General features: G+C 37.3%; 1 protein-coding gene across 1 annotated transcript in view; it reads left to right on the top strand.

The window, feature by feature from the left end:
* LOC107717853 (synapse differentiation-inducing gene protein 1-like) overlaps positions 1-5,551 on the top strand; it is an 11,455-nt gene extending 5,904 nt beyond the window's left edge. The window contains exon 3 of the mRNA XM_016524734.1: positions 5,122-5,551. Within this exon, the coding sequence (XP_016380220.1) occupies positions 5,122-5,280 (159 nt within the window). The 3' untranslated portion in view covers positions 5,281-5,551. The remainder of the gene's footprint in view (positions 1-5,121) is intronic.
* The last annotated feature ends 9,881 nt before the right edge of the window (positions 5,552-15,432 follow it).

Genomic DNA, 15,432 nt, shown 5'->3' with positions numbered 1-15,432 from the left:
TATCCTTTTTTTTTTTTTGTGGAAAAAAATAAAAAAATAAAAAAAAGTACACATGTACTTATTTACTTAATTATTTTACAGATCTTTTCTTGTTTTGTTTATTATATATATAATCGTTTATTCCTTCATTCATGTAATGGACAATGCTTTGGCAATACTGTGCAAGTCATGCCAATAAAGCTCATTTGAATTTGAATTTGAATTTAGATAGATACAGACAGACTGAGACAGACAGACAGACAGACAGACAGATAGATAGATAGATTCCGCTTCAATTTTAATGTTTTTTTTAAATTATATATTTACTGAATAATTTATATTTGTGTTTTAACAGAAATACAAGCCTGACATTTCTGTTTTTAAACCCTCTTGAAAACTGGCCTGGTTTACTTCCATTGCAAGTGCATTATTGTAAAAAACAGTCTTAATGCCTTGCTGTGGTAGTTAACATTATGCCACAATACCATCATTGCAGCTCACTAGTACATGCATTCATTAGTGTTTTGGTGTATTTTGATTTCCTTGCTCAGATTGACTCTAACATAGTTTCACATTTACCTCACTGGTCTAAAACAACGGATGGTCTGAAAGGCAAAGAGTAAAAGTGGCTGTGCTGGTGACCTGTGTGACATTTCCAGGGGCCTAATAACATTTAAGATATATGTCAGGAAAACAAATGAATAACCTAAGTGAAGATAACAACATACTGCTTTGCTTCTTGGACTGCAGGGCTAAAATTTATGCCCTGACAGCAAGCATTACAAAAATAATGTTAACTCGGTTTGTATAGCGAGCCCAAGGGAAAGCATCTGCACAAGACCCTCATGTGTACCAATGAGGGCTCAGAGCTTGCCAATGGACTATTTGCTTTTCCAACAATGCATTATAATAATGTCAGTGACAGTTTTATTAGATAAAGTCTTCTGTGATGGATTTAGTGAATTCTGGATGAGTAAAAGCAGAAATAAAGTGTGCTCACCCCTGCTGAACATGACATAACAGCTTATGATTTATACATCACAAGGCCCTTGTTGTGCACTAACTGTAAATGAAATTGAACCATGAATTCTTTTCTCAACTTAAAGAAATTGTTCACCCCAAAATGAAAATTTGCTAAAAATGTACTCATCTTCAGGCCATCTAAGATGTAGATGAGTTTGTTTCTTCATCAGATTTGGAGAAATGTAGTATTACATCACTTGCTCAGCAATGGATGCTCTGCAGTGAATGGGTGCCGTCAGAATGAGAGTCCAAACAGTTGATAAAAACATCACAATAATCCACAAGTAATCCACACCACTCCAGTCCATCAGTTAACATCTTGTGAAGTGAAATGCTGCGTGTTTGTAAGAAACAAATCCATCATTGAGACATTTTTTACTTTTGAACCATTGCTTCAGGTTAAAATCTTCTATCCGTAATATTGCTTTCTCCAGTGAAAAAATTGTCTCATCTGAATCAGGAGAGAAATATGCACAAATCAAGCACTGTTTGCAAGCAAAAACAGTCCAAAACAGTTCTAAACTAATATGTGAGTGAATTTTGATGTGAAAGGACAGCAGCGGATGTTTGTTTTTTTTTGACTGGAGGAAGCATTATTATCTATTATGGACTTGGAAGTGATGGTTTAAAGAGCAGGTCATATGCGTTGTCGAAAAATATCTCTTTTGCAGTTTGTTATGTAGCTATCCTTCAGTGTAAACAGTCTGCTTTCGAATCTTCTGCCTGTTACCTATATACGTCACAAGGTAACACATTTGCATAATCCCCGCAAAATACGAACACTCTGACCTGCCCACAAACACTTCCGCTAGTTAGTGTGTTTACATCATGTCTAACACAGTTCCCACACGTGCACCTCAAATAAGTAAATACTAATAATGAATGCAATAAAACTGTCACATCCCGTAAAGTACCACATACAGAGTTTAACCTTACCACTGAGAAACGTCCTGATCAAGTCGTGCTTGCGATGGAGTTTCCGGTTGAGCGACTGCATCGGTCCTCGAACTCGGGCTCGAATTGATAAGGTAATATCGATGCCATTTTTGTAACCTTATAGCATCTTTTTTACAAGTAACCCTCCGGAGCAAAAAATTAATTATGGTAATGGGCTTTTCGTTTCTGACACGCATTGTATACGGAAAGACCAATCACAACAGACTTGGCCAGCTGACCAATCAGAGCAGAGTAGGCTTATGGAAGGGAGGGTTTACAGATCTTAAGCTCAGAAAAGTGCAGTTTCTCACCAATTAAACCTCTTATTTTAATTTCTTTCTTTGACCATTGTGTTATTTCCATGCCATTAATATACTCCCATGCCTGACTGCAGCATGTTGCCACGCTGTGGGGAGTGCTGACATCTTGCAGTAATCTCAAGAGACCCAGAAGTAGGCAGAGCGCATACATTATACAGCTGCCCTGTCAATGACCACTTTCGCAAGAAACTAGTGGATCTTCCAGACACTAGAAACTGTCTCTTGAGCTCATTATGCCTGTGAATTCTGTGTAAACAGCCCTGAGAACAGTATCTCAGTTCCTGTCCAGTAGACCTACTGTCCTCTCACTTTATCTTCTTCTTTTACTGTATCAGCTCAAAAACATGGCCTTGGCCTGACATGAAAAACCGACCATTTACTTTCTTAATGCATGTTCCTTGTGCATTACTGCATGTTATAGGAAATAGGACATGCACAAGTCACATTCCCATATGATTTGGAAAATCATAATTTGTGTAAATATCTGATCACCTTTCTGCATTTATTTTTGATATTTACACTACCGATAAAAAGTTAAGAATGTCAGTGTCAGTAATGTATTTTTTTTAAGTAACTGATACTTTTGTTCAGCAAGGATGCATTAAACTGATCAAAAGTGACAGAAAAGACTTTTACATCTTGAAAAAAATGTATCACGGTTTCCACAAAAACATAAATGAAGTTAACCAACTAACATTATACATACCCTTTTGGTTTCTGTACCCAATATTTAAAAAATGTACAAATGCAAAAAAAATATCGGTATCGGTACTTGGTATCGGCAAGTACCAAAAACAAAAGTATCGGTATCGGGCGAGTACTGGAAAAAGTGGTATCGGTGCATCCCTACTTACAATTCAGCTTTGCATCAAAGCAATAAATTACATTTTAAAATATGTTCAAATAGAAAATTGCCATTTCAAATTGTAATAATATTTCAAAATATTGCTGTTTTTACTGCATTTTTCAGCAAATAAATGCAGCCTTGGTGAGCATAGGAGACCTCTTTCAAGAACATTAGAAACTTTTGAATGGTAGTGTATATGTATCTGTTCTAAAATGGCACAGAGAGGTGCTATTTAATGTGAGAACTAAGACAATGAAACTTTGTGTAGCAATTAAACAAGGAAAAGTGATATTTCCTCATTTTTATGTGCCAATATGAAAACACAACATAATAAAATATTTTTGTATCTAGATATACACTGATCAGGCATAACATTATGACCACTGACAGGTGAAGTGAATAGTTTGTCCTTTAAGTTGAAAAATTGTCAAAGCGAGTTTGACAAGGGCCAAATTTTGATGGCTAGATGACTTGTGGGGTGTTCCCAGTCTGCAGCGGTCAGTATCTATCAAAAGTGGTCCAAGGAAGGAACAGTGGTGAACTAAGACAATGAAACTTTGTGTAGCAATTAAACAAGGAAAAATGATATTTCCTCATTTTTATTTGCCAATATGAAAACACAACATAATAAAATATTTTTGTATCTAGATATACACTGATCAGGCATAACATTATGACCACTGACAGGTGAAGTGAATAGTTTGTCCTTTAAGTTGAAAAATTGTCAAAGCGAGTTTGACAAGGGCCAAATTGTGATGGCTAGATGACTTGTGGGGTGTTCCCAGTCTGCAGTGGTCAGTATCTATCAAAAGTGGTCCAAGGAAGGAACAGTGGTGAACCGGCGACAAGGTCATGGGCGGCCAAGGCTCAATGATGCACGTGGGGAGCGAAGGCATGGCCTGTGTGGTCTGATCCAACAGACGAGCTACTGTAGCTCATATTGCTCAAGAAGTTAAGTCTGACGCACACTAGTCTGAAATCATCCAGATGAAAAGAAATGCACATTTGAGGGAAATCTAGGTTGAGCATGACTAGAATCATTTTGTTTTGTTCCTACCTCGTAATGCAGTCGGGCAGAAGTAGTTGAATTATGATCGGCTGTTAAATGTGACGGCAATTTCAATATGACCCGATTAGCATTATCAGGTTATTGTGGGCCGACCCGTTTGATGGATGTTGGCAAAGATGAAAGACACAAGCCTACAGACAGACAGTCCAGCTTTTCTCCCTAAGCAATTATCACCATTATGTAATAAATCAAGATAATAGATGGCAAAATATCTCATAGCGGTCAGAAAGGAGCATCTGTAAGCGAGCAGGGAAGGAAAACAGCGAGGCAGCGGGGTGCTGAGATGTAAATGAATTCATCAGAAATATCTGTTCTTAATCTTGGCAACATTTCCTGGACTTCAAAGGCTGCGGGTCCCCGCAGGAGAGCTCTGAGTCATGCAGCACTTATTTATGCACTTTACCAGATCTGTCAGTCAGCTGCTGGAGAGCAGCCAATTGATAATTTCTCTGTTTTCTTTCTCTCTGCATCTCTCTTATGCGATCATAGCTCGTTCACACTCCAAACGTTTTCAAAACATGTGCTATTTCTGTCTTTGTTCTCCCTCTCTCACGCAGACTAACAAAGCGGTGACTAAAGGAGACTTTCACCACGCCAGCTCCAGCTCCAGACGTGCGCTCTTCCTCGCCGTACTGTCCATCACCATCGGGACTGGCATCTACGTGCTGAGATGTAAATGAATTCATCAGAAATATCTGTTCTTAATCTTGGCAACATTTCCTGGACTTCAAAGGCTGCGAGTCCCCGCAGGAGAGCTCTGAGTCATGCAGCACTTATTATTTATGCACTTTACCAGATCTGTCAGTCAGCTGCTGGAGAGCAGCCAATTGATAATTTCTCTGTTTTCTTTCTCTCTGCATCTCTCTTATGCGATCATAGCTCGTTCACACTCCAAACGTTTTCAAAACATGTGCTATTTCTGTCTTTGTTCTCCCTCTCTCACGCAGACTAACAAAGCGGTGACTAAAGGAGACTTTCACCACGCCAGCTCCAGCTCCAGACGTGCGCTCTTCCTCGCCGTACTGTCCATCACCATCGGGACTGGCATCTACGTGGGTGTGGCTGTGGCCCTTATCGCATACCTCTCCAAAAACAATCACTTGTAGCCTTCCCATGCCCAAAACCACTCTCACGGTCGGATAAAGACTGGTTAATTTTGGGATCAGCTTTTTGGGAAAACACCCAATGGTCACGATACAGGACTCACCAGCAATGTGTTCCACTCCTGCACTTTTAAAAGTCGTGTTTCCATTTCGTTGGGAAGATCATCGTTTGTGTAAACTGTCTTGATCACTTTTCTGCATTTTCATGTGAACGTGCCGCCACCACTTTTTTTTTTTTTTTTGCGCTCAGTGTTTGTGCAAGTGCAACTACACACAAGATTTTGGCCAGGTTAAAGTCTGATTTATTTTCTTAATGCATGTTCATAAAAGTAGTTCTTCCATATTGTGCACGTTTTTCCAAAAAAATAATTCACCAAAATGGATTTATTTGCTCTGCCACTGCACAACTTTCCTTTTTGTCATCAGATGGATGGCCAATCCAGGCAATTTCCAATGGATGAAATCAGGGGCAGGTTGCACCAGCTGTGCGCAAGTTACATTGCCTAATTTTGATGTTAAAGTGCATTAAGTTACAACTTAGGCACTATTAAATATTTTTGAATTGCACCAACTCTACGTATAAATTACATATTTACTAACTAAGCCTCCAAACAGAAGTAACTGTTGGAATGAAAGAGCAGAATGATTGAATTGCATCAATAAGGTCATGTTTTACCTGACAAACTTCAATTCTTTAGACATACATGATGTAGAGGTGAGCAATATTTTTTAGGATCATTTTAATGATAATTTAGCAATATTTGGCTGAGTGTGTTTTTGTGCTAGCACCTTGGCTGGTTTAGGCCTATCATGGATAAATATGACACTAAAACCGCCAGTCAATCCCTGTCTTAATGAGTGATTCATTGAATCATTCATTCAAATGATGTGTTCAAAACGGCTGATTCATTTAGAAGCTAAGCATGTGACTGGCTGCATCCGAAATCGCATACTTCCCTACTATATAGTATAGGCGAAAAACAAAATAGTGTGTGACAATTGATGTTTTATTAACAAGGTTCGGGAGGAGCACGTTCAGATAATCAGTCAGTTCAGCACAGGTGGAGCTCGTCTAGATAATCAACTTAACTAGTACGATATGTATATATATTTATACAGCCAACTCACCTCCGGTTTTCCGGCATCCCTCCTCCACCCAAACTCTTCACTCTTAACTATTCTCATCCCAGACTAGGGATGGGATGGGATGGGATGGGATGGGGGGGGTTCTCTGGGTTTGGGCTATATTCCAGGCTTGGAGCCCTCCCTCAGGACAGCACGCCAAATATGCGTACTATTTGCGTAATCCGAATATATGTAAGTGCGAACTTGTCAAAAGAAGTATGTCCGAATTCACAGCACTCATAAAAGAGTAGGCAAAAAGTACCCGGATGACCTACTACTTCTGGTGTGATTCTGAAGTGTGCATCCAGTGGACCGTTCATTATCCCATGAGGCCACGGGAGAGGATTTATATTCATCACAGTGACGTGATGCAACTGACGCTAGTATGTCACGTGACAATAACAACAGGCCGAATGCGGTATTGATTGCATTCATACAACACACATTCATACTATATAGAACGTTCTCTTTTTGCGGTTGCAAAGTAATTACTCATTCAAAAAAGTACCTACTCAAGAGAGTATGCGATTTCAGACGCAGCCCCTTGTCTTTATGAACGGATCATTGGATCATTGACTCATTCAAAAACAGATTCATTCATTCAGGAAACAATTGTTCTGATCTGGCTTTGTTTGGAACTATTTCTGTTGGCGAAACAGAAAAAAACCCAGATAATATTGTGTCTAAAATGTAACTCATGTAACCCAATCAAATGTAACCCAATATTAACTTCTTGTTTGTTGAACCGTTGTATAAAATCAATATCACATTTGCGATTACGCTCACTTGCTCTTGCCAATATTCGGGAAAATGGTACTCTTGCTTGTGTGATATTACTTAACTACATCATATCTTAGAAAAATACATGTTTTGGGTTGTTTTTGCGATGTTAGTGACATAGATAATGTCAGCTCGCACGTCATTAAAACAACAATTACGATATTATCATAGATGATAAATATCGCACACCCCTAATATGATGGTTTACATTTTGAGAGAATATTATATAGAAAATATTGTTTACAAACCTGATCTAAACAGTGTACGTCTGTGTGCATCGCTCCATGTTGTGCATGGCAAATAAAATCAATCATAATAATTGTTTCTTTTTTTTTTTTCTAAAAGTTTTTATTTATTGCTTCTTGTTAATTGCAATGTTATTTCATCATTAAATATCATATTTTAATAGAAACGAATTTTTACCATTTGATGTGAGGCACAAGAAGATAGAATCAACTTCTATCTAGAAAAAATCTAACTAGAAAACTAACAACTAACTAGAAAAAAATCATGGCATTTCAACAACTTCTGCTCACAAATCTGAAGGCTGCTATTAGATCATTGAAGATAAACGCCACATTACATGACTACGCATTACTTTACGCATGTGCTTACAACAGCTGCTCTGCCTTAGGAACAAATGGTGCAACAAAAATCAAGCACAGATTTATTTACAAACTAACCAGTAGTAGTTACTAAGGATTTAGTGTGGTTACAATTTAAGTAAGAACTTACGAACAGCTGGTGTAACCCAGGTCTACCCATTTTTTTTTCTTGTTGAATTTTGTTTTACTCCGAAACATATCAGGTTTTAAAAGTGAAGTAAAAGGGGTTATGAACAGTATTTCATGTTGACTTTAATATTGGTTTGTCAAAAACACAGTATTTGGTATACAGATCAAACCTGTCTAAAGATCTGAATCTGAACAATCAGTGATTTTTCTTGAATGTTTTTTTGGAGCACATGAAGCATCAATCTGAAGTGCCACAGTACTTTTAAGCCTTTTTAATAAGAGCTACTGAATCTTAGGGTCTGTGACACAAGAAGGGGCATTTTCAACTCTCTTTTGATATTACACAAAATGAACATAAAGCCATATAGATGGGTTGCTCAAGCCTGCGCGTGGACTTTTTTCAGAATGTATGAGTCAAATCAGTCTTGTGGGGCTGTAACATTTAATACGAACTACTCTGTAATTAAGTCCTAAGGCTTTCAGTTTATACATGTCAGTCTATGAAGCTGTAAATGCCTCCGCTGTCAGATTTTCTCCCATACTTTGGGAAACACCTCTTGCCAGCAAGCTCATGCTAATTAAATGTGATCTTTTCATTCAAATATGGTGTTGGTGTGTTTATCTGGGCCTTTTTATGTTAACTTTGAAAATGACGAAGCGTTACCCTGGAAAAACTATGGTTCAGTTACAGACAGACAGCAAAAGATGGCATATGTCCTTTCTGGGTTTGTTGATTTTCCACATTTTTTATTAAGAAATGCATCTTTATTAATACTGTGGATTCAATGTTCACAGAACATCAATTAGAACAGATTTGCACATGGCATTTGCTCCTAAAATAACCTAATATTAATTTACAGTAATGTATTGATTCCGAGTAGATCCTTGAATTCTATCAAACGTTATGTTAATTTATGTTAAAGGTGTTTTTTTCTTGCTGTTGTTGTTTGTCTTATGTGTAACATAAAAGAAGATATTTTGAGAAAGTGCTCAGTGTTTGTTTTGTCCATAGGCTACAGTGGAAGTCAATGGTCACCAAAACAGTTCGGTTACCAGCATTCTTCAAAATATCTTTGTGTGTGTGTGTGTGTGTGTGTGTGTGTGTGTGTTCAAAAGGGAAAAAGCATTTAGGTTATTGTAATGTGTCATTTGTTACAGTGTAATTACAGAAATAAGTTCTGCGTTATATAAATTAACAACGTGTATAGGTTTAGAGTTTGATGTTAATGTAGGTTGCTTCTAATTACGCAAAATTTACAGTTATTGCTATAGTAAATACATGAAACAAGGACAACTTTGAGATGGTAACACTGTAGATTAGGGAACACACTAACATTTTTATTGAGGGAAAAATCATCATAAATAGTTTTCCCTTCAATAACCTCCTAATTTGTTGCTTATTGATAGTAAGTAAGGTATTTGTTGTAGTACATAGGTATTCAGGTATGGGCGGGGTAGGGTTAAGAGATCTAGAATATGGTCATGCAGAATATAATATTTACTTTATAAGTACTGATAAACAGCCAGTATGTTAGTAATATGCATGCTAATAAGTAACTTGTTAATAGTGAATAGTGTTCCTTAATCTAAAGTGTTGTCGACATTGAATTATTTTGGGGTCAGTTATTCTTTTAAAAGTGTCCAGCTCCACCTGTCTCTTGACTAGTTTCAGCTCTGTTCTCTGTCCTGAAGTTTTCATTCCTCAGTTCCCATGGGCTGGCTGAATAACTAAACACCGGTGCATATTTCATAGCAGCAGATATGTCTCCACAGTTTGCCAGAGATATTAGCTAAGCAAATTCATGCATTTTACATGCAGGGATGCCTGAGGTTAGGATCTCAAAAAATTTTAGCTACCCTATTAAAGTAGGTGGCTTGGGAAACACTGCTTCTCAATTAAGGGGACTGAACAGGATGCTATCTAGTAGTAATGAACCTTTAGACACAATATATAAAAATCTGAATGAATGGATGAATGAATGATGCATATGTGTTTTTTGTTGAGTATCATATTTGATAGATCAGGCTTTTATGACTCATAGCATGATAATGGAGAATATGAAGCTCACAGAGAGTTTTATTCAGAATCCCAAACTGAGCAAACATATGTAATTTGATGCAGTAGCTAATATTTATATGGCCAAAAAAGAGAAATTCTGAGAGCTTGTAATCTAAGTCAATGTGATCTTTATAACAGTAAAGCACACTATTTACTTTGAATGCATATAAATAGCAGTTTTCACTCCAATAATATGTCTAGGTATTCGGCCAATCACAACGCACTGGATAGTTGGCCAATCACAGCACACCTTGCTTTTCAGACCGATGAGTTTTTTAAAAATCGACGCGTTTCAGAAAGGCGGGGCATAGAGGAGAAACAATAATGTACAGTATGTGGAAAATAATGTGTTTTTTGAACCTTAAACCGCATAAACACATTTCATTACACCAAATACACTAAATAATGTTCTTTTTAGCAACATCATATGACCCCTTTAAAGACGGTCAGTGGTGTAACATCTCATTGACAGTGTTTGTAATTTAATTAATCATAAACCTGTGGGATGTAAGAGAGTCACTAAATCAATGAGGTATTTGCACAAGTAAATACCAGGGTTTCTGCGGTCCTAGTTCATGGTTTTAGGAGCAAGTATTGCTTGATTCATTTGAAGGACTGGCTCTCTCCGCAGCGTACAGTAGAGCATCTCTTACTGAGATGAGATGAGATGAGGAGTCATTCACTGAAGTTCATTCCACCAGCGGAGGAGGAAAGCACAAAACAGGCTGATAACTCAAATAAATCTAATAACATGACTATCAGCTCAGCATCATCTGGCTTAGATTCCACTTAAAGATTCCATTAATGATTCACTTGAGGAAGTACCAAATAATTGACTTTAACTACATTAACAGAATAGTTCACCCAAAAATGAAAAAAAAAAGAGTTTATTTCTTCATCAGAACAGATTTTGGGAAATGTAGCATTACATCACTTGCTCACCAGTGGATCCTCTGCAGTGAATGGGTGCCGTCAGAATGAGAGTCCAAACAGCTGATAAAAACATAATTAAACCAGTTTAACTTTAAGCCACCAAAATATGAGACCATAATCCATAATAACACTTTCTCCAGTGAAAAAAAGTCTCCTGTTGTCCTTATACATCAAAATCCACCAACATATTTACAATTGTTTTGGACTGTTAGCACTTGTAAATGTGCTTGATCTGTGCATATTTCTCTCCTGATTCAGACAAGATGACATTTTCACTGGGAAAAGCATTATGGAAAAAGGACTCGTGTTTTAGCCAAAAGCAATGGTTTGAAGTTAAAACATCTTAATGATGGATATGTTTCTTACAAACACGCAGCTTTACTCTTCACAAGATGTTAACTGATGGACTGGAGTGGTGTGGATTACTTGTGGATTATTGTGATGTTTTTATCAGCTGTTTGGACTCTCATTCTGACGGCACCCATTCACTGCAGAGCATCCATTGCTGAGCAACTGATGGAATGCTACATTCATTTGATGATGAAACAAACTCTTGTACATATTGGATGTCCTGAGGGTGAGTAAAGTTTCAGCACATTTTCACTTTTGGGTGAACTATTGCTTTAATACTTTTATTCTGCAAGGACACATTAATTTGATCATAAGTGACACTAAAGACATTCATAAAATGACAAAAGATTTCAAATTTTTTTTTAATGCAGTTCTTTTGAACTTTCTATTCATCAAAGGATCTGGAAAAATAATTGGTTACGGTTTCCACAAAAACATGAAGCAACACAAATGTTTTTAATATTGATATAGAAAGAAATGTTTCTTGAGCAGCAAATAAATGATTTATGAAGGGTTAGGGTTAGGGTTAATGATGCTGAAAATTCAGCTGTGCATCACAGCAATAAATTACATTTAAAAAACATATTCGAATACAAAACAGTTAAAATTAAAATTTTAAAAATATTATATAATACTACTATAATATTACTGTTTTTACTGTATCTGTGATCAAATAAATGCAGTCTTGACTTTCAGGGGCAGATAAAGTACAAATACACTTCAGACTGATCGATGGATGTTTTTGCACATTTTGTCTGCACGTTCATTTCCTTCCTGTGTTTTTCTTAGAGGTTTGTTATAATAATCCACCTGTCCATCAATTGTAGTGAAGCAACAAATGTTGTTCCTGACAAACACGATTGTTATTCATAGCACAACCATCTGCATTTGTACTGCTACTACTCCTACTCTGCTAAAAGGGTTAAATGGCATCTGGGCGTAAGAGTACAATTAGCCTAATGCACAGTTGTTCCATGTTTACGGTCATTTGCTGAGATGTGATCTCAAGAGCTTTAATAATATTAGAGGGGTTTGTATGTGTTTTCTGCATTTGTGGGCTTTAGTTAATCTCTCTCCCACTACAACCCAAATAATTAGGTTGCAACATAATACCTGCTGTACGCCATAACTTGGGGGCGGATGCAGTTTTGTAAACACTGTGGTTTTCATTCTCATAATTGGCAGATTGGAATGACTTGTGGCCTTATCTGACTGTCCAGCGCTACAATGAATTTATTATTCAAATGAGCACCTGAACATTGGAAATCCAACTGATTTGACCTGAAGGTATTATTGGAGAAAATAAGTCATGTTCTTCCTGGTTTATGTGAGCTGCATATCAATAAAGCTGGGCAAATTTAAGGACTTTCTCAACAGCACTGCTTGTAAGATGTTTTGTGCTACATATACGTTATATAAATGCCAGATACCATACACTCTAAAAAAATGCTGGGTTAAATACAACCCAGTGCTGGGTAAAATAGGGACAAACCCAGTAATTGGGTTGTTTTGACCCAGCGGTTGGGTTACTACCCAGAAGGTTGGGTTAAACATTTAACCCAACCGCTGGGTCAAAACAACCCAATTGCTGGGTTGGTCCCTATTTTACCCAGCACTGGGTTGTATTTAACCCAGCATTTTTTTGAGTGTACTAACATACTATTCTTACAATTTCTACAGTATATAGTATGGAATATTTACTGCATAGAATATTTTATCCTGCAACGCAAAGTGTGTCCAGAGAAAAACCAGAAGTAGGCCTACTGGAAAAAAAAAGTGTTGTTTTAATTTAATTCTAAAATAATATTTTTTGAATCAACCTAAATCCATATTTTAACAACAAAACTAAACTGGGTTAAATCAAGTAGAAATAGCTCTATAAGGTAAAAGTTAGCTGCAATTTTTCAAACAACCATGTCTATTATTACTATTCTTCAAAGCGTTTATTGTTGCTTCACTTACTGCTGTCTACTGTTTCACTGAATAGCATATAGTGGCTCTGTGCCAAATGCTAGTGAGTTGTGTTGCTGTGTACTGCCTTCATCCTAATTCAAATGAAACCTCGTAAGTGACCGTTTTGGAACAGTCTACATAGGCACAAAGAAGTGTGCTTCATTCTATTGAATGTGCACTCGTAGTGTACTTCAAAGTGCTGCCCATGTAGGCAGCTCACTCAGATTTGGAACAGAGCCATGGAATCTACTAGAATGTTCTGCACCACATCTGTTCTATAAACGACAGACAAAAATTCATTGCTTTGATTCATACAACCTCTGTATAGCACTGCACAGTCATATGATTTGAACAGCATCAAAAATAAATAGACAGGTAAATAAGTTACTCACAGGACAAAAGAAAAAAAAGAAGCTGGTGGCACATACATCACAGTGGCAAGGCCTTGTGCTGAGGTGTCTGGCTAAATCATTGCTGCAGCCTTTCCTCCAGGGCCATTAATTTGAAATGAACAGCGATTGAGTTTCTCCTGCACACAGACACTGGCCTTACACAGCCTGGAGACTAAATAAAACCTTCCTCATGGTTTCTCACTCATGGATGCATTTCAGTATTTATTTCCATAGAATGCAATACATGTAGAATTAATTGCCAATATAAAGTGCAACTACAGCAAAATGCATGGGACGTATTGCTATAGTTCAACAATAATAAAAAAAACAATAATTACAAAAACCTCACCAAACAGATTTGAAATACAATGATTGTTAAAGGGGTCATATGATGCGATTTCAATTTTTCCTTTCTCTTTGGAGTGTTACAAGCTCTTGGTGCATAAAGAAGATCTGTAAAGTTGCAAAGACTAAAGTCTCAAAACCAAAGAGATATTCTTTATAAAAGTTAAGAGTTAACCACGCCTACCTAAAACGGCTCGTTCTAACACACCCCCACATACCTACGTCACGATCTCGGAAGATTTGCATAACGCCGCCCAAACGTTCACGCAAAGAAAGAAGCCGTAACTTTTATTCTCGCTGTAGTATTGTTGACGCTGCAGCCATGTCCTGAAGACGCTGTGTGCTTCGTTGTGAAAGCGAAACTACTTTGTTTGACCTTCCAAAAGAGGACGATATCTGCTTACAGTATAAGTCATTATAATCTGTAATTATGTCCCCACTGGATGCAACAAATGCCTCGTTTGTAATGGGTTTTAATGTTTATGTCTCGTCGCTCCGGCCGGGACACGGCATCAACAGTATGTGAGGGGCGTAACATTTACGTCTCACGCTTGAGGTATTCGGCCAATCACAACGCATTGGATAGCTGGCCAATCACAGCACACCTCGCTTTTACAGGCCGATGAGCTTTGTACAAATCAACGCGTTTCAAAAAGGCGGGGCATAGAGGAGAAACAATAATGTACAGTATGTGGAAAATAATGTGTTTTTTGAACTTTAAACCGCATAAACACATTTCATTACACCAAATACACAAAATAATGTTCTTTTTAGCAGCATCATATGACCCCTTTAATGGTTGTCATAGCTTCATATCTCACATCATTGAAACAAACCCCAAACTCACGCCATTGGTTGCGCCAATGTTGTAACGTCTGACCCAACTCTGCAATTCTGTTAGTGCTGCTAGTGATGCAGAAATTACACACTTCACCTTTAATCATTTTTTATGCCAACTTAATCAAGCTTATTATAAAGGTACATCTTAAGCCGTTGGCATAGTTTAGCCGGGAAGTCGACTGCTCTAATTGCATTTGAAGGTTATTCTATGCTTCGGGACAAGCATGCAGGAGTTACAAGAAATAAAAAAAAATACTGATTTAAACGGAGCAATCAGAGAGTAATAAGTCTGCTCACATTTGCCATGACTTCTGGGGTAGCAGCGACTAATTCACATCGTCATTACGTATTAATGAACAATTATTTCTCTTGTTCCATGTATTATGTGATACATTATTTGAAATCACATCATCTGTATGAAAAAGACAATTAAATTAAATCTAATGAAAGTAAGTAACCATTATGCACAGCAAGTCTAGAAATTAATTGCACTGAAAGCTTAAAAGGGTTCATATGATGCGATTTCAATTTTTCCTTTCTCTTTGGAGTGTTACAAGCTCTTGGTGTATAAAGAAGATCTGTAAAGTTGCAAAGACTAAAGTCTCAAATCCAAAGAGATATTCTTTATAAAAGTTAAGAGTCA

The sequence above is a fragment of the Sinocyclocheilus rhinocerous genome, unplaced genomic scaffold (assembly GCF_001515625.1).
Source record: "Sinocyclocheilus rhinocerous isolate Xijiao unplaced genomic scaffold, SAMN03320098_v1.1 scaffold780, whole genome shotgun sequence".
NCBI classification, from domain to species: Eukaryota; Metazoa; Chordata; class Actinopteri; order Cypriniformes; family Cyprinidae; genus Sinocyclocheilus; species Sinocyclocheilus rhinocerous.
Note: the sequence above shows the minus strand (reverse complement) of the source record. Positions and strands in the feature narration are given on the sequence as shown.